The sequence below is a fragment of the Camelus bactrianus genome, chromosome 13 (genome assembly GCF_048773025.1).
Source record: "Camelus bactrianus isolate YW-2024 breed Bactrian camel chromosome 13, ASM4877302v1, whole genome shotgun sequence".
Classification (NCBI taxonomy): Eukaryota; Metazoa; Chordata; class Mammalia; order Artiodactyla; family Camelidae; genus Camelus; species Camelus bactrianus.
The window spans coordinates 16,163,156-16,181,339 of NC_133551.1; the positions used below are offsets into that span (position 1 = coordinate 16,163,156).

General features: G+C 47.4%; 1 protein-coding gene across 14 annotated transcripts in view; it reads left to right on the plus strand.

The window, feature by feature from the left end:
• Nucleotides 1–18,184, plus strand: part of LOC105075495 (uricase) — a 116,979-nt gene that overhangs the window by 83,244 nt on the left and 15,551 nt on the right. For 6 of the 14 annotated variants that reach the window (XR_012511147.1, XR_012511143.1, XR_012511145.1 and 3 more), the window contains 6 exons: nt 1,926–2,112; nt 3,765–3,888; nt 6,399–6,482; nt 12,325–12,442; nt 12,910–15,081; nt 18,039–18,165. Coding sequence is in view for 4 of the 14 variants with exons in the window: in XM_010963330.3 (XP_010961632.1) it covers nt 1,926–2,112; nt 3,765–3,888; nt 6,399–6,482; nt 8,555–8,629 (470 nt within the window). In the remaining 10 variants the exon portion in view is untranslated. The other 8 variants (XM_010963330.3, XM_074376133.1, XR_012511146.1 and 5 more) reach the window with 7 other exon arrangements.

The following is an 18,184-nucleotide window of genomic DNA, read 5'->3' on the forward strand; positions in this document are numbered from 1 at the left end:
CCTAGAACACTCTGACCAGAACACCTTATTTAATCAGCACATACTTAATTAGCAGATCTAACACTAACCATGGCCGCTGCTCTCTCTGGTACACACATGTGGCTGGGAAAATACCAAAATATAGCCATTATTTACCTACTTCTGAAACTCTGCAGCTCCTGAGTTAACCACAGCAATTGAAATCACACAGGAGATGTAAATCATTGGGTTATTAAGAGCTGCCCAGGATTCTGATTAAGGATCATGGATACATTCTTATTCTTCCACAGAGACCACGTACAGCATAGTGATGCCTGATACTTCCAGCTGTTGATTTATGATTAAATAGGCCAAAAAGGATAGACACTAGTGTGGATTAACTTCAAGACTGGAAAGAGGTGACCTCAGTCATCCTGCATTGGCACGCTGCTTTTGGGGGTTTGTACCCAAGTGGCCCTGACCGTCCTGGCCTCGCCAGCCTGCCCACACGGATAAGGCCGTGGTGATGTTAATTCCCGAGTTCCCCTGGCCCCACAGCTCTCTCGTTACAGAACCGCTGTGCCTCCTGGCAAAATTCTCCCACCTTCTCCCAGCCTGGAGGGCTGTCTCACATGTGCTCAAGGAGAATTTTGCACCCACTGTGTGCAGCTTCTGCCTCACTAGCTCTGCCCAGTGTTTGCTGCACCCGGTGCCCCTGCTCCTTGGAAAGAATGCTGCTCCCCACAGACGTGGTGCCCTGGGGCTTCCCACGGTGTCCCCTGGCGCCATGTTCTTTAGTCTTCACCAAACTGCTGGAGGTACATTGTGTCCACATAGAGAAAGAAAGACTCTTCCCGCTGACTCTGTACCCCATCTGTCACCTGGGCCTTGAGCTAAAACTGCCTGAAGCACAAGTAAACAGCTTTTTCAGATTATGCCCATCAGCATCAGGTTATGCCCACCACTTCATAAGGTGATGTCAGGGGCTGCAGGAGAACCGTACCATCCCCTCTGTTGTTTTCAGCTCTGCCCTCTCTGCCCAGGCCCCCATGAGCCAACTTTGCCCCTTCTTAGTTCAGCCAAAAAAAACAAAAGCCTTTGTGGGTACCCACTTAGGCAATCTGCGCCTCATGGGTCACTGGCTTCATCTTCACAGTCTCTATTTAGGCTTTATCATCTGCTTAGAATTGAAAAATCACGTTCTCTATTCAGCTATTAATGCAGGGATCCATATTTAGTTTTATAAGCTTTTCCCTGTTTTTAATTTGTCTTGGGTTTTTGGCTCATGAATTTTATTTCTGTTTGTTGATAAGAACTGTAAGAGTGGAATGTTAATAAATTTCAATTTGGTTCTGTAATATCAAGAATTTAAACATTAAAAAAATGGATTGGTTAAAAAAAAAAAAAACAGGCCTGTGCTGCTCCCCGTTTATGACATTGTCTGGTTTTGCTGGGCTCATAACACAAAGGAACTGAGGGGCTGGTTGTGACTGGAGCCATCAGCAGTGTAGACAGTCAGCGTGAGGACTGCCCCCAGTAAAGGACATCACAGAGCAAACAGAGGAACGGCTTTTTGAGGAGTTTGTTACCTCATTCCAGCGTGACTGCCTGATGAACGAGATGGGGCTCAAAATGTGAAAGATAACTTGGCCTAAAAGCTATCCCTGCGCAAGCTGAGAAAAAGGTATTCGTTCCTGTGGGCTTCAACACAGCCTGGAGGTTTAGCCTCTGACCTTGAGTTCCCCTAGGGCAGGAGAGGGCGGGGAGTTGTGGAATTCAGACAGAGGAGGGACAGGCACACCACCTTCATCACTTGGACTTCAGAGGAGACAGAAAACACGGGCAGTGATGTGGCTGTCTGTACAGAGTGTGCCACATTTTAATGACCAGGATCCTTAGGGCTAGACAGGAAGATGACACAGTTTTGTTTATGACCTCATCCCCTCTTACCTTTTGACTTAAAACAGGACGTCCAGTCATTCATTCTGGAATCAAAGACCTCAAGGTCTTGAAAACAACCCAGTCCGGATTCGAAGGATTTATCAGGGACCAATTCAGCACCCTCCCAGAGACGAAGGACCGAATCTTTGCCACCCAAGTGTACTGCAGGTGGCGCTACCACCCGGGCAGAGACGTGGACTTTGACGCCACCTGGTATGCATGAGGGCTCGGGCCTGGCGTGGTGCAGGCAGTGTCTGCCCTCTTTGCCAGGGGCCCAGAGTTCTTGGAGTCTTCCCTCTGAGAGGGAAACTTGGAAGCCATTCAACTCAACCTCCTCACTGGAAGAAACCCCTTCTGATGAATCACAGAAAGACCCTGAGCTTACTTCGAGTTAGTAAATCTGCAGGTGACCCTAGGACGCTATGAGCTGTAATAAAGACCTTGAGTGGGTCGCCTGATTTGCTTGACCCTCTGTTTTTTAACTGACGAAATCAGCAATATGCAAATGTGATTGTGTATGAGACCCACCTGAAGGGCTTGTTAAACTACAGCTCACTGAGCCCACCCCCCCACCCCCCAAAAAGGCTCTGATTCTGTGGCCCGGGATGGGGCCTGAGAACGTTCTCACCGTGTCCCAGTGACATTCATGCTGTTGGACGAGGGGCTGCACTTTCAGAACCACTGGGTCAAATAAGGATAACGGCACTTGGCCTTCCTACGTCATAGCAGATGCAGCGAGGGCCGTTCAAGGGTGACCAGCTCATCCCAGTTTGCCAAGGACTTTCCTGATTTTAACCCCAAAAGTCCCACATCCCAGGGAACCGCTCAGTCCCAGGCAAACTGGGACAGCTGGTCACCGTAGGCTAAACGCAAAATGAGACGGCAGTCACAGAAGCACTTTATAAATGACAAATGCTCTAACAACGTAAAAGTATGGCTACTTTAACATCCTTGACAAGCAGTAATTAGGCCTCTGAATTCCCAGAGTTTGCTTTCTCCTATCTCGTTCCTTTGCCGACACTCCAGTTGTTAGAAATTTCGACCCTACGATGAGCCAGAATCTGCCCCCTGGTAGCTTCCCCCCATTGCTATCATTTTGCTCTGTTCCTTTTATTATGTGATAGGTTGGAGATGCTTAAAGAGAACCTCACCTCAATCACTTTCCCCCCTTTGTTCACGTGTTCCCCACGGGCAGCCACCTGATGTATTTGTGTTGAAAAGAACACGAAACTGAGTCAGTCAGGGTACCTGTCGGGCCTCTCACTAAAGGGAGGGACTTGAGTGGATCATTTAACTTGTAAGCTCAGATTTCTCTCCTCTAAATTGGGGGTAATAATACTGCTGCCTTGACTATATTGAGAGAATTTAATGAAGTAATCATATAAAATACTCAGCACAGAGCCTGGCACAGGAAAACCCCTGAAAATGCAACAGTTCAAAGAAGTGACTGAGCGGGAGGAAGGTTAGAGCACCAGGAAGTCCTCTTCGTAAGGTCTTCAAACGTGGAGGGAGTCTACCCTGGAAGGCCCACTGAGCCCGGGGCCAGGCTTTGAAGGCAGCTGTAGTTATGTCTGTTGAATGGTGTGTGTTTGTGTCTGTGTGTGCGCGCGTGCAGGGGGAAGTGCACGTGCACGGGGAAATGGGAAGTGAGGTGTTTGGGGTGGGTTTTTTGTTTTTGTTTGTATTTTAAGATTCTAATTCTTTCTAAAGCCAGCAATAAAATTGTTTTCTGAGAGACAGAAAGGTCATGTATTAGCTTCCTAATACATTCCCAAAAGGCCACCCTGTGAGAGCCCACCGTTCTCTTTTTGTGTTTTAGGGACACTATGAGGGACATTATCCTGAATTCTCTTTTTGTGTTTTAGGGACACTATGAGGGACATTATCCTGAAGAAGTTTGCTGGACCCTTTGACAGAGGCGAGTACTCGCCCTCTGTCCAGAGGACCCTCTGTGACATCCAGATGCTCTCCCTGAGCCAGATCCCTGAGGTACGGCTTGTCACTTGCCCTCTGAGGCCTGAGAGAGTTTGTTGTGTCTCCTGTCAGCTCTGAGAAGGAGTTGAGAGTTAAAATAAGAAAGTGGAAGACACATGAAAAATGACATCTGTTGTTGTTCAAAAGCTAGTTATAGCTAGTGAGAAGAGAGGAAAAAAATGGAAAAAAATCTGTGCAACCTGAAAACACAGGCCACTGCTGTATTTCTGTAGTTCTGTTGAAAATTCTAAGCCTCTTCAACTTGCTACAATTTAAGTTTTATATCTAGGACACTTGCATGCCCTGAAGGAGGGGTAATTATCCCAAGGGCCTGGGTTTCAGGAGAGCCAGAGACTGAAGGATAGATGTAGAGCGATTCCATCCATCCGTCCTTCCACCCGTTTGATATTGAATGACTGTTATGTCTCTGTCAGCACATGAGGAAATCAGAGGTAAATTAGACAAGGTCCCTACCCTCAAAGAGTTCATCATTCAGTGAAAGAAGAAAGTAAGTAAACTAACGATTCAATAGAGAACAGAATATTATGGAAATTCGTTTTTATGGCTGAATAGTATTCCATTGTGTATATATACAAAAGAAATAAAATAATGCCATTTGCAGCAACATGGTTAGACCTGGAGATCATCATTCCAAGTGAAGTAAGCCAGAAAGAGAAAGAAAAATACCATGTGATGTCACTCATATGTGGAATCTAAAAAAAAGACCCAAATGAACTTGTTTGCAAATCAGAAACAGACTCACAGCAATAGAAAACAACTTATGGTTACCAACGGGGAAGGTGGGGGGAGGGATAAATTGGAAGTTTGAGATTTGCAGATATTAACTTCTATATATAAAATAGATAAACAATAAGTTGATACTATACAGCACAGGGAACTATATTCAATATCTTGTAGTCACCTATAATGAAAATGAAAAAGAATGTGAAAAGTAATACATGCATGACTGAAACATTATGCTGTGCACCAGAAATGGACACAGCATTATAAACTGACTATACTTCAACTAAAATAAATAAATAACTCTGGAATTTAAAAAAAAAAAGAATATTATGGAAATTCAGAGGAAGGTGCCTAACTCCAATATAGGGGATGGGGCCAGCCAGGCTTTCTGGAGGGAGAGGTATTTGGGTCTGAAGGGCCAAGCAGGGGTTCTGGGTTTACACTGAGGGCGAGGGAGGGGGTAGGCATGGAGACAGGAGGCAGCATGGAAAAGTCCTTTGCTGTGGAGGGTCTGCACATGGGACGCTCCAGGAGTGAAATTCCTTCCATGTGCCTAGAGATGAGGCCAGAAACAGAGCAGGAGGGCGTTTGTGGGCTTCTTTATAGGCTGTTTTATTCTGAAAACTCTTTGGAGCCACTGAGGGGTCTAAGCAAGGTGCGGCACTACTGGGTTTGTACTTAATAAGAAAGACCACTCATGAATGAAAGGCGTGTGACAGCATGATGGGCCACAGACAAGGAGACCTGCTGGGAGGTTGTTGCAGAAAACTGGCAAGGAGGGCCTGGACGAAAGCCATGATGGGATGGAGAGGAGCGGGGCCGTCCTTAGACCCAGCAGGAGGGACCCCCGCCATGGCCTAGAGGCCCCGTTCAGGCCTTGCACTGGCTACGCCTCTCTCCACTGGACAAGGAGTCGGTGAGGCCAAGGCAACCAACACTTCATTAGCCCATGCTTTCCCTTCTAGACCATTCTCTTGATATTTGCATCCCAGAATTTCATGCCCAGCTAACCCTGAGACTACTTCTAGAACTTGTGCAGACCTCTTCCCCAGCTCTACCCCCTGAAGGGCAGGGCAGGCCATCAGTATACCTTTAAGCCTTAGAGTAAGCAAAGGGCAGGTGTTTGTCAGAGGAATGGATGAGACTTGACATGCAAGCTGGGGTATCAACCCACACGAGTCCAAGACAGAAGATGGGATGGGCCAGGGGCTGGGGGCTGGCTCTTCCCATGCTGCTGTGTCCTGGTGTGATGCTGCAAGGAGTCAGAGAGTTTTAAACTAGATCCTGGCCTTCCAGATTGTTCTGAAGGAGTATTTGTCAAGTTAGAGGGACAGAACTTCACTTAAAAGTATTTTAGCTTGATTCATAGCTTTTAAATCTTTAAATATCTGGTATGGGGGCCTCCACAATACTCTTCTTCCAGGCGTGTAAATGTTAGGGACAGGCCTGGAGGGGAGGGAATGGGCTGAGAGGGAATTTAAGAGATTGACAGGCCAGCACCAGGAAGCCGGTTGGATGCTGCAGATCTCCCAGGTTTCTGACCCAAGGAGATCTGACTTTTCTGAGAAACAGATTCCACAAACAGAGGCAAGGAGAGTGGGTCCATCACTTAATAATAGTACTAGCAGGAGAGAACAGGGTCAAGCAGCAGAGGAACACCAGAGTGCGTCTCGGAGACGGAGGTGGCATCTGAGTAATGAGCTAGTGGGTAGCTGGGGGTTAGAGCGGGGGGAATGAGAGACAGAGTTGCCCAGTGTGATACATATTGTTGTGGATTCCAGATAGAAGATGTGGAACTCAGCCTGCCAAACATTCACTACGTTGAAATTGACATGTCCAAAATGGGACTGATCAACAAGGAAGAGGTAAGAGAACCTGAAAAATGTTTCCATTTAAAAAGCACGTTTCTCCCCTCCCCCACTCCCTTAACCCCTCTTTCTAAACTTGGGGTCCCTGCCACAACTCTTTTAACAGCTGTTGCTTTTGGACTATTTACAGCTGCCACTGATTAGAGGGCTCTTAGACGCTGGCCTTTCAGTATCTGAGGCTGGAGTACCCTAGAAATGGATGAATGCTTATAGAGGAGGGTTGGAAGTTGCAGAGTAAAAGACAAAGAAAGAACAGAGTGTGCCCAAACAGCTCTGAGACCTGCTTCTCCGAGAAGTGCCACAGAGGGTCACAGCGTCGTCATTCTTCCGTCATGAGGCAATGCAGAGGGAAAAACATTCTATTTTCATTTTTTTCCATCATCCCTAACTTTTGGTTGATTTAAGTAGCATACAGTATACACTGCATGGTATTTGTGTTTCTAATTGCAATTACAGAAGGCAAGATGAGGAAGTTAATTTTTTGAAAGGAAACCTTGCCTTGGAAAAAGTGCTTACCCTGACTTGTCTTTAGCCATGGCAGAAAGTTAAACCACATCAGCGTGTCTGACTTGACAGCCTGAAGTCCCAACAGGCAGCTTGTGGTCAGTCCTGTGGTCAGTCCTGGGAGATTAGAACTGTCCCTCCCCACTTGGACCACTCTCAGAATGGCAGGATTTCTCTATTGGACCCATCTTTCCACAGGCTTCTAGAATGGTTAAAAACACAATAAACAAAAAAAAAACACACCATTTTCCTGGCTGCTTTTAGTGTGTAGGGAGAGTGAGGTGGGGAAGGGCCATCTATTACCATGGCTCTGCTGCCGTAGGTAGAATCATTCCCTTTTGGGGACAAAGGCCAAGGAAGGTGTCCCGAAGGTCCTACATTCTGAGCCTGCTGACCCAGGAGCCTTATTTGCCACGCCCCTCTGGTCAGGTGCCCTGTCTCTGTTCTGCGCAGTGTTGATGGCTCCATCAGGCTCTGCACCACTACAGCTGTAGGCGGGGCCTGGGGAGCAGTGCTGGGTGACTAAGGCCATGCTTGGGTGCCTGGGATACCTGAAAGAGGCCCTGACTTGCAGAGGAGGGCAGCCTTGGTCCCACTCGCTGTCCTTCAGCTGAAAGGAGGGCAGGACTATGTACTTCAGAGGAAGGAAGGACGTTGGTTCCCAGAATGCCACTAACTTGAATGTAAAGCCTTTTTTAAAGGATTACTTTCTCAAGGACAGGGGAGGGACCGGGCCATGTTCAACAAACGTGAAACAAATGGACCCCAAACAGAGAATGGGTCAGGCTCCCAGACCCCTGACAGAGAGAGAGTGTCTCCCAGGGCCCCCCGACACCTCAGGCCTGCACTGGCCTAGCTCAAAGATGTGGACTGAGGCCACAGTGTCTTCTGCTCTAAGAAATCACACTCAAAGCTTCCTCCTAGAACTCAGCTGGAGACCTGGAGGCAGAAAGGGGCCAGGGCTCCACATAAAGACACACAGGTGGCTAAAGAAACTGTCCCCATGTCTGTGTCCGCACTTTGGGGATAGTTGGAGGCACTCACACCCAGGCCCTCACCCAGCAGGTGTGTACAAAGTAAAGTCAACATGTGAGAAGCAGGGAGTCAGGTCACACTGAAAACAGCAGAGAAGTGACCAATGACGTGATGGGAGGACAGAAGAACTCTGAATGCACAGCCGTCTGGAGCCACTTAGCACGGGGCTAAGAGGGCACAGCAGTGTTACGGCACTGGCCGATGATGGACGCTCGAAGCAAGTCATCAAGCAAAGGCCAAATCATGCTCACGACTCCTATTTAAAAAGCAGGGATGTGTAATGCATTTGAGAAACATTTATATCTCAATGATGTAAATTTTTCAAAAAACTCCTTAATGTTCTGAAAAATCACCTCATCGCTCAACTATTGCCAGGAAAATAGGCATTGCTTTGCTTGGAGTAACTACTGGAGAGCCTACATATTTTCCTGTTTAACAAGTTGTTTTTGTTGTCAATTTAATAGTGATTCGTAGTAAAAAGGAGAGGTCTGTTCTAGTGCCTCTGAAGTTACCACGTGGCTTTTCTATAGGTCTTCCTACCATTAGACAATCCATACGGCAGAATTACTGGTAAACTCAAGAGGAAGCCGACTTCGAAGCTGTGACATCGTGGCCACCAGTGGGAGTCCATGATTAGTTGAGGCTTTCAGCGAGCCAGTTGTAATGCTGGAAATCATGGTGTGTAGCCATGCAGATTTTCAATCTAGTATGTTGATTCATGGTGCTAATGTGTTTTCCTCCTGTATGAAAGAATTCTTCATCTAGCCCAGCAAAGTGTTTTATGATTAGTAATTATACCATGCTTTATGGATACAGTTTTCTTCACAAATGCTGAGCAGTATTAGAATAATCATAAATCAATATTTCATTTTAGTTGTCTTGTGCCTTCCTATCTCAGAGAAGCTTTAGAATCCATTTATTAAGAAGATAATCATCAATCAATGGTGATGTGTTAATTTGTACACAAGTTTAAGAAGCAAGCATTGCTTTCATCCCACTAATGCTAAAACTTGCTCCTTAGTAATGCAGAAAATGTAATGATAAAATCATACTTTGAAAAATATTACCATTGTGATTTCAATTAGATTGAATATTTGAGTTCTTAAGAATGCTCTAGCATAAGTGTCATTAGGAGTTTATTTCTACTCTTAAAGAACTTTTATAATCTTCATGTATTGCTTTTATGGCTTTTACAACCCTTAGAGAATAGTATACAGCAAGGCACTGAAAAAAAAGTAAATTGTTTTCATTTTTATCACTTTGGCACAAAGAGCCACATTTATGAATTGCTAGTACCTGGATGGATGACTGTATATATATGTATATATGTAGCAATACAACAATCAGCAATGATGGTTTTGGATGGTGGGACCGTAAATGATTTTTTTTTTGCCATGTGGTTTTCTGAATCTTTCAGATATGAGCATTTATTACTTTGTAATCAAGAACTAAATATAATTGATGATTTAAAGATATATGTAGTTTTGAGTGGTGATTATCTTTACATCAATGAACTAACACTACTGTTGTGTATATACCATAAATCTCCATAAACTAAAATTTTAGAAGCCCATGATGAAAACTTGTCTACATGAACATTCAGATGACCTTCCTCCATTAAAAAACTCCATTAATAAAATTTTTGTCTCCATTTTTATAAATACTTACATATAAGTACTTAATATTATTTGATAATTCTGCATTCACCTTTGTAATACGACTCCTTCAGGGGGCAGGATGCCATTTTGATTGTGCAAACTCATGTGAGTCCTGGCTCCATCTCTTACTAGCTCTGTGATGAGATTTCTCATCTTAAAACGGAGGTGAAAATAGAACCTACCTCACAGGTATCTTTGAGGATTAAATGAATTAATGTTTGAAAAGACCTATGGTAGCATTTGTGCCTGGTACATAGACATTTCTGTATGTGTTTGTTAAAGGAAATATCCTGCCGTCTTTTCATATGTTATTAGACATAAGTGGAAAGTCATCATCGAACTTTGTGGGTGAGATGAGAGATGGGAGGCCTGAGAGAGGTGAACCCTAGAAGGTGCTGCAGGCCTCCACAAGCTGCTGCCTGCTTGCACAGAACACGAGATAAGAAGGATGCAGAAGCATGCCTGATAAGGAGAGTGTGCTATGCTGAATACGCCCGTTACACAATGTGCCTCTACATCGTGTAACTCGCATGGCCAGTGGCTAGAACATTTTATTCCTCTCCTGATCCGATAATTCTGTGCAAAGAGGAATTTAGAACCTAACATGGTTTTTTCCTTTAAAAAAGCAAATAAGAAAAACAAAAAACTTAATTAGACCTTTTTTACTTGATATTCTTTTTGGTCATATAAACTTTAGAAACACTGTATTTGCTTCAGAGAAGAGCAGAATTCTTAGAAACTGTGGCCTGTTTTATACATACATGCATTTTGCTTCTCCTGAGCTCTTAAAACATTTATCATAATTAGTTGCAAATGAGCTATTGGATGTTATACCCCAGATATGGGGCAGGAAAGCCTGTGGTCTGTGAAAATTTCAAGGACCGGGTTCCTGTTTTGTGAAGGATGTTGTGTGGTCAGACCACTCAAGATGGCTGTTCTCTTGCTCTCTGCTCATCCTCTGCTTGACCAGTCCCTTCCTCACTCACGCGACTATGCAGTCCTCTTAATCAAGGGGCTTAATCAGTAAGTGCCTACGTGCTTGCCCCCGCCCCAGCTGCTGGTTTCCCCTGGTAGCTGATGAGTTAACCTGACGTCAATCCCGCCTATAAATGGCAGTCTCCTCCCACAAGTAGTGAAGACCGCTGCCACGTCCTGCGTGCCGGGCACGCTGGGGGCGTTGCTCCAGGACCCTTTGTTTTAGACACGTAAGGGCCCCTGTCCAGTAAACCGCTGCCTCCAGGTTCTAACATCTCGAATCTGGGCAACTACAAGGCTTGCAGGCCCGTAGGGTGTAGCCCAACAACTGGTGAGGCCAAGGAACCTCCCAGGAGCGCGGAGATGCTGGGACAGAAGGACAGGAAAGGATAGTTGTAGGCGTGATCAGAGGAGGCCGCCCACTGGCATGAGGGGCCCTGTGGCCGCTGACCCCCATGAGAGGTGTCTTTCTCTTCCCTTACATTAATGGCATTTGCTTAACCTCAGAGTCTCTTTCCAGTTTAAAAGTAGCAGCCCCCTGCTCATGGTTCACCACCCGCACAGGGATGGCTGGTGAACACAGACAAAATGCAAGGACCTGGTTATCAAATACGTGGGTGTTACCTGATGGGGTAAGGCAAGCGTATCCCTCACGCACCACCCCTGAGCAATAGGCCTGTGACACAGGCTTTCGGGATATTAACTCAGGGACAGGCCTGTGAACTGGATGTGGCCAGTCACCTGGAAGGGTTTGGTTGGGGCCTGTGGCAAAGGAAAAGAGGGCCCTCGGGCTTCTGGTCCCAGCTGTGGGCGGGGGCAGAGCGAGTACACAGTGTGATGGAGACACAGCTGTGTGCGGCCTACAGAGCCTTACAACGGGTGGGAGACAGTGTAAGAGGCCTTCCCGATTTGTGCGACACAAAAAAGCCACTGCTGAGGTCCAGAACAGCTATGTGTGACATACGGGACCCCCATGAAAATCTGTAGTGAACAAGGAACCCACACTGCCGGCCGTAAAGTTCAGGAATGGGCTGATAAAGATGGCGAACACTGGCCTTTCTACCTGCCTTACAACCCACCACTGCTGAGCTAGCGGGAAGGACAAGCGGGCACTTCAGCAGTGAAGGCTCTCAACACGTGGACACATCCCAGGAGCGATCGTCCCAGTGCCTGCGCCCTGTTCGCCCAGATGAACTAGTCCACGGCATCTGAGGCCAACTGTCGGCCATGGAAGGACTGCTGCCAACTATTGGCCGGGACAATAGCTCCCTTTTGCCCCTGCCCAGGACCTACCCTCAGGGGACACATCATAAAATGGCCCTGCAGTTTGGATTTGCTGCCTTGTGGGGAACAGGGTTAGAAAGGGATTACAAACGTCACCTGTCTTCTACTCTGCGCACCTGAGACTACAAAGGTGATGTACTGGGGCCTCCCACTGGTAGAGCCACCGTTACGTTAACCTCCTGGTCTGCGTTTACACACCTCGCCGGCGTTCAGCACCGGCTACGGAGACGGAGCGTGGAAGGGAGGTTTAGCTCTACAGGTCAGGACAGAACCCACGGGCAGGCGGGGTCATCTCAGAGTGCTGCTGCTGCCGCCTGCATTCTGATTAACGGTCGTGCTCTTTCCTGCGGGCGCCTGTTGGACGTCTTGCATTTCGTCCCTAGTCTAAGCGGCCGGTAGGAATCTGTGCCGACAACGGCGGCCTCACTTGGAAGCAAGTCGACTGCTGGGTCTGCAGTGAGGCGCCGACGTCCCAGTAGATGTCGTTCTCGGGACGCCCAGGTAAAGCTGCCCGACAAGCGCCTGGCTTCCTCCGGGTGCTCTTAGCTGTGGGCGTCTGTGTTAGTTGTGGTGCTTGGCTGTGGTGCCCCTCAACACAGCGGACCCCAGGGGGATCGCAGAAGGGGGCGGACCAAGACCGTAAGGGCCGTGCAGGGTGCAGAGGGGTTGAGTGTGTGGTCAGGCCACTCCAGGGGGCTGTTCTCTCGCCCTCTGCTCAGCGCCTGCTCCACCAGCCCCTGCCTCACTCACGTGAGGGTCAGTAAGTGCCTGTGTGCCGCCCCTGCCCCAGCTGCCGGGCTCCCTGGGGATGATGGGCCAACCTGACGTCAGTTCCCCCATAAATGGTAGCCTCCTCCTCCCCCAAGTATCAGAGGTTGCTGTGTCCTACCTGTGTCTGCTGGGAATGCTGGGGTGTCACTCCAGAGCCCTCAGGGGCTTTTTTTGGCTTGTTTCTGTTTCCACTTCAGGACCGTCTGTGTCGGATTCAGTAAGCCACTGACCTCCCTGTCACCGTTGCCTCCAGGCTCTTTCCTCAGTCTCCAGGCTGGGTAACTACAAGGCTTGCAGGCCTGCAGGGTGCAGCCCAACAGGTAACTTCTTGTGTTTAATATGGCAAACTACAGCCTGAAGACCAGGCTTCCCGTCTCACCCACTCCTTTCAGAGGGGCAGGCCGGCCTGAACTCTAAACACCTGCGGGGTAACCCATGTCAGATCGCTTTGTGACTTCCTCATTGAAGGCCACGTGGACTGTCTCCCAATTTTTGGGGGAAGCAGAGCTGCTCTCGCGACACTTCTCCCTCTTGTCTCCCCATTTTTACCCCAGCCCCTCAAGTAACTTTCACAGGGGAATGAAGCAGCTGATTCTGGCTCATTCGCTGCCTGGGAGGCAGTCTGCATGCTTCTCGGAGGAGCAGCTGTCATACGGGGCTTGTGATCTTAGCAGCCAAGAATCTGGCTAAGACTTATTCCAAATCCTCTAAATTTCCTCTTGTAACTTTCCGGAGAGACAGGTTCAGAAAATGTCCCATCCTTTTCCTTTTACCATGGCATTCTTCTCTTCTAGTAACCTGCTTTTTCTCCCCTTCTGCACAACCCCCTCCGTGTAACAGAAATAACTCCTGAGACAGAGTTTCACTTATTTGTCGTTGACACAGAATTTACCTTTTTCAATCACCTGCAAGATTTAACTACAGAAATCTGAATTTCTCTCCAAACTCTTAACCCTCAATCCAGAAAGAAGAGTCCTTTTCCTTCGGACATGGGGCTGTCTGGAGTTTGCCTTTTGCAGTCTTCTTTGTGAAACGTGGCTCCTGCTTCCTCGCTGCATGTGTGAGAAAACCAAAGCTCATTTCTCAAGACGATAAGATTTCTAGTTTTCTAATCACACTGGATTCTTCCAAATGTTGGCAACTTCATCTTATTTTTCATAGTCTTTGTTCTTAATTTCTCTCAATGCTCAGGTGCCTCTCATTCTCCCATTTGCCCAGACTCTCAGAAATTCTTAAAGTTCTTTAAAGCCTATGGAGAGCGAACCTACTGTAAATATAAAGGCTATGGACCTTCTTTCCAGGAAACTGTTCATTCACGTCTCTACAGATGCTCAACGTCTGCTAAGAAAGTAGCGTAACTCTCTATCCTTAATGAATTCCACTAGAAATTTACTGCCCAAGGAATATTTTCAACTAAACATGGAAGGCGTAGGGATTACCTTTTATATGAGAAAGGGAAATAAGTGTATTTAGAGTAAGAGAAGGATCCTACATATATTGGTTCCCTGAGGCTGCTGTCACAAAGTAACGCAAACTCGGTGGCGTGTAACAATAGAAACGTCCTCCCTCACTGTTCTGGAGGCCAAGAACGAAGGTGTGCTCCCTGTAGAGGTGCTAGGAGATGCTGTTCTTGCTCTTCCAGCTTTGGGTACCTTCAGGGACTCCTTGGCTTGTGGCCGCATCACTCCAAGCTCTGCTTCCGTGATCAAACGGCCTCTTCCTTCTCCCCCTTATAAGGACACTTGTCTTGGATTTAGAGGCCACACAGATGACCCAAGGTGATCTCATCATCTCAAGACTCTTAACTTAAGGACATCTACAAAGACCTTTTCCCCCACATTTTTAAGATCACACTTACAGGTTCTGGCGGTTAGGATGTGGACACAGGATCTGAGGGCCACCACCCGGGACTGAGCTTCTTGAGGACAGCTCTTCTGTACATATTGGACTTCTAGCTACACACAGACTACTATTTCAGATCTGGGATGTCACATCTCGCTTTCTGGTTTGGCCACATGAATGGTAAAGAGCATGGACTTTGGGTCTAGATAGTGTGAAGTTTTAGATTGAGCTCCACCAAGTTTTGGCTGTGTGTCCTAGGGCAAGTTACCCTAAACTTTAATTCTAATTTTGAAGTGGGAATAATATCTACTTCAGAGTAACTGAGGATTGACTGAGATAATGCATGCGTGGGTTAGAATGCTTTTTGTTGCAAGCAACTGAATACCTTAGTGCCTTAAACTGAAAAGTTATCTTTAAGAAGTTTAGAGATCGGCTCTCCTGGGATTGACTTGGCAACTCAGGCTCCCGTCTCCTTTGCTCTGCTGTCTTCAGTGTGTGGCGATGTTTCCCCCATGAACCCAAAGTGGGTGAGTAAGCTCCTGTCAAATATGCTGTGGGGCATTACCCACCCAGGTCTCTCCTGGAACCAAACCACTCAGATGCCAGAAGTGTTGGCCACGAATGCCTTACAGTTGGGTCTCTCTGCAGGAATTGCCCTTGACTGAGGAGGCTGTCTCACCCAAGTTTACACCCACTCCCCGGGAGCAGCTCAGATCTAGGGCTAGTCAGTGTGGGAGATGGAGTCCTGACCGTCTCACCTCAGCTGGGACAATCCATCTGGGACATTCCAGCTCCACAGCTCCTGACTGGCTGAGGCCTCCGCTGCAACTGCATCACAGTTCAAATTCTCCCTCTGCCCTCTCCTGCTCCCTCACTGCTCACAGGCATTGTTCCCGAGCACTCCTCACAAACCTCCTGCATGAAAATCTCAGGGTCTCATATGTTTTTCACGGCCACATCTGTGATACCAGGAGTAGTTACAGGAAGGGGACTTTGAAATGGGATTTTAGGAGCTGGACCACCCATTGGCCTGCTAGCAATGAGCCCCTGCAGTGTTGTAGTCATACAACTGTTAAAACTTTTACCAGAATTGAATCGGGATAAGATACTAGAGGAAGGGACTATACTGGCAGGGACAATTTCTCAGATGCTTGAGAGGTTTGGGGAAAATGACTCTAAGGACTATGGAATTGGGGTGGGTGTGGCTGGGGACCACTAGTGCATCAAGGCAATGAAAAGCTGAGGATGATTAACAACCAGCATCAGTAAGGCAGCGTGTGAAAGCAAGAGGGACTCCTCGGCAGCAAATGGAGACTCTCCAGCCAGGCGGCAAACCAAAGTTAGGGGTGGGCCCAGGACTTAACTAAGAAAAGCAGAGCTCTGAGAAAGATCGAATTTTCAACCTGGACAGGCCTGTCACCCCAAGGCTAGGATCCTGACTGAGGCACCTGAAATCTTGAATCCTCAGATTTCCCTGGATTCTCTGGGCCTGCAGAGGTGGCCTGTTCCTTCCTGTTAAAAGCTAGCACTGGCCCCCTTGCTTGAGGACAACACAGAGGCTTCTGCCTAGCTAGGAAACACATGCCCCCTTGGGATCTATCCCCACCTCCCCTCCTGGCTACCAGACCTATAAATAGGATCAAGTCACATTGTAAACCAGCCAGAGACATGCTGGGCCTGCTAACGGAGGAAAGGGACTATGGGCCAAAAGAGTGGCAAAGACTCAGTCAGTATATACAGGAGCTGGGAGATACACAGGGGACTTGATTCTGAGGGTGCTGATGGGATAAAACCCATCAGACTTTCAAATCAAGGAGGAAAAATGGTTGGTTTCCATTCACATGGGGTTGATCATTGTACACATTTATGGCTTTGCCCTAGGACCATGTTAACTCTCTTGCCATTTGCATGATAGTCCAGACTTGGACCATCATCTGGACATTCCACAGAACTTCACATTGGTCCATTGTATCTATGATATGTTAGCTGGACTGGAAGAACAAGAAGTGATGCTTGTTCTCTGGAGAATGGAAGAGAAATCCATCACGGGCCCACCATATTGGTGAAGTTTTTAGGAGCCCAGTGGTCTAGGTCAGAATCTGTCCCACTACCTGTTTTTGTAAATGAAAATTTTATTGGAACGCAACCATAGCCATTTTCTTATGTTGTTTCTGGTTGCTTTCATGCTATGATGGCAGAGTTGAGAAGTTGTAACAGGCTATTTGGCCACAAAGCCTGAAGTGTTTGCTCTCCGGCCCTGTGCAGAAAATAGGCGGTGATTCCCTAGTCTGGGGCATTCCAGGACATCCCCTCCTGAACAGGGGACACATCACTGCATTTCAGACTTTCTACCACTAAGAAGAAAACCCAGTGCCTAGTAGTCTCCTCATGTTTTAGGGGCATCATATTCCACTGGAATATTTGAACATTCCTCCAGCCCATTTACTGGATGAAAAGGTTTCCAGCTTTGTGTGGGGCCCAGAGCGGCAAAAGTTGCTGCAGCGGGTCTGGGCTGGGTACAACCATTCCTGAATCAGCAGACCCTGTGCTATTAGAGGTGCCTTTCACTGGGGAAGACACTGCGTGTGGCTTACGGGAAGCCCTAGTAAGGAAATCACAAGGTAGACTCCTAGGGTTCTGGAGAAAGGCCATGCTATCTATAGTGGAGAATTAGTCACTCCAGTGTGTTCCTAGATCTTGGTAAAGACAAACGTCTGACTTTGGGACAACAAGGGACTTGATGCGTGGAGCTGCTCATTATGAACTGGTTTCTATCAAACGCGTCAAGTATTAGGCTCTGGCAGGCCTGGCAGCAATCCATTGTCAGATGGAAATGATAGATCCAGGATTAGGCACGACTAAGGCTGGAGGCACAAGAAAGGCGCATGGCCCCAACCTCCATGTTATCCATCACTAGTTCTTCACCTCTCACGGCCATAAGAAGAGGGTCGTTCCTAATGACAGTGGTGAAGGGCAATCCTCCTAGTGAGTAAAGCTTTAGGGAATGCGTAAAAGGGTCATCTACTTTGTGTGGGGGGAGAAAAGTGGCTTTCGGTACGAAAATATATAAACTCATGAGCAGTGGCAAATAGCTTGATTGGTTAGTCAGGATTCTGGAGAGAGAAAGATTGGAAGGCTGCTGAGTAGAAAGTAGAATGGATCTGTGTGTATTAATCATGTTTTTAATTTTCTGTATCTTCTGTTTTGACGTCTTGGGGGCTCTTACAGACCTGGGGGGAGACTGCCCCTCTCATAGTGTAAGCTGGTATTAAAGATGGAAAACAACTTACCTGGGAGCATGAGTCTCACACGCAAGGCCAGCACCTCCTTTTTGAACTCGCATACACCAAGCCAGTGTTTCCCCTGCCCTAAGCCAACCCAAGGCCAGGAACCAGACAGCAGAGACAGCCCCTGTGCCCCCAAACTTGCCAGAATTATTCAAGCCAGCCAACCCTAACCTACTTCCTCTGCTTTGCCTTTCCAGTGGGCACCCCAACAAAACCTAGGCTTCCCCCCAGCTTCTGCGTCTGCCTCCTGGCCAGATCTTGATGCTCCCCTTGTGGCCCCGCATGGCATGGCATGGCACGCCCCCCTTTCCTCAGGAACTGCAGGTAATTCATCTTTCAATGG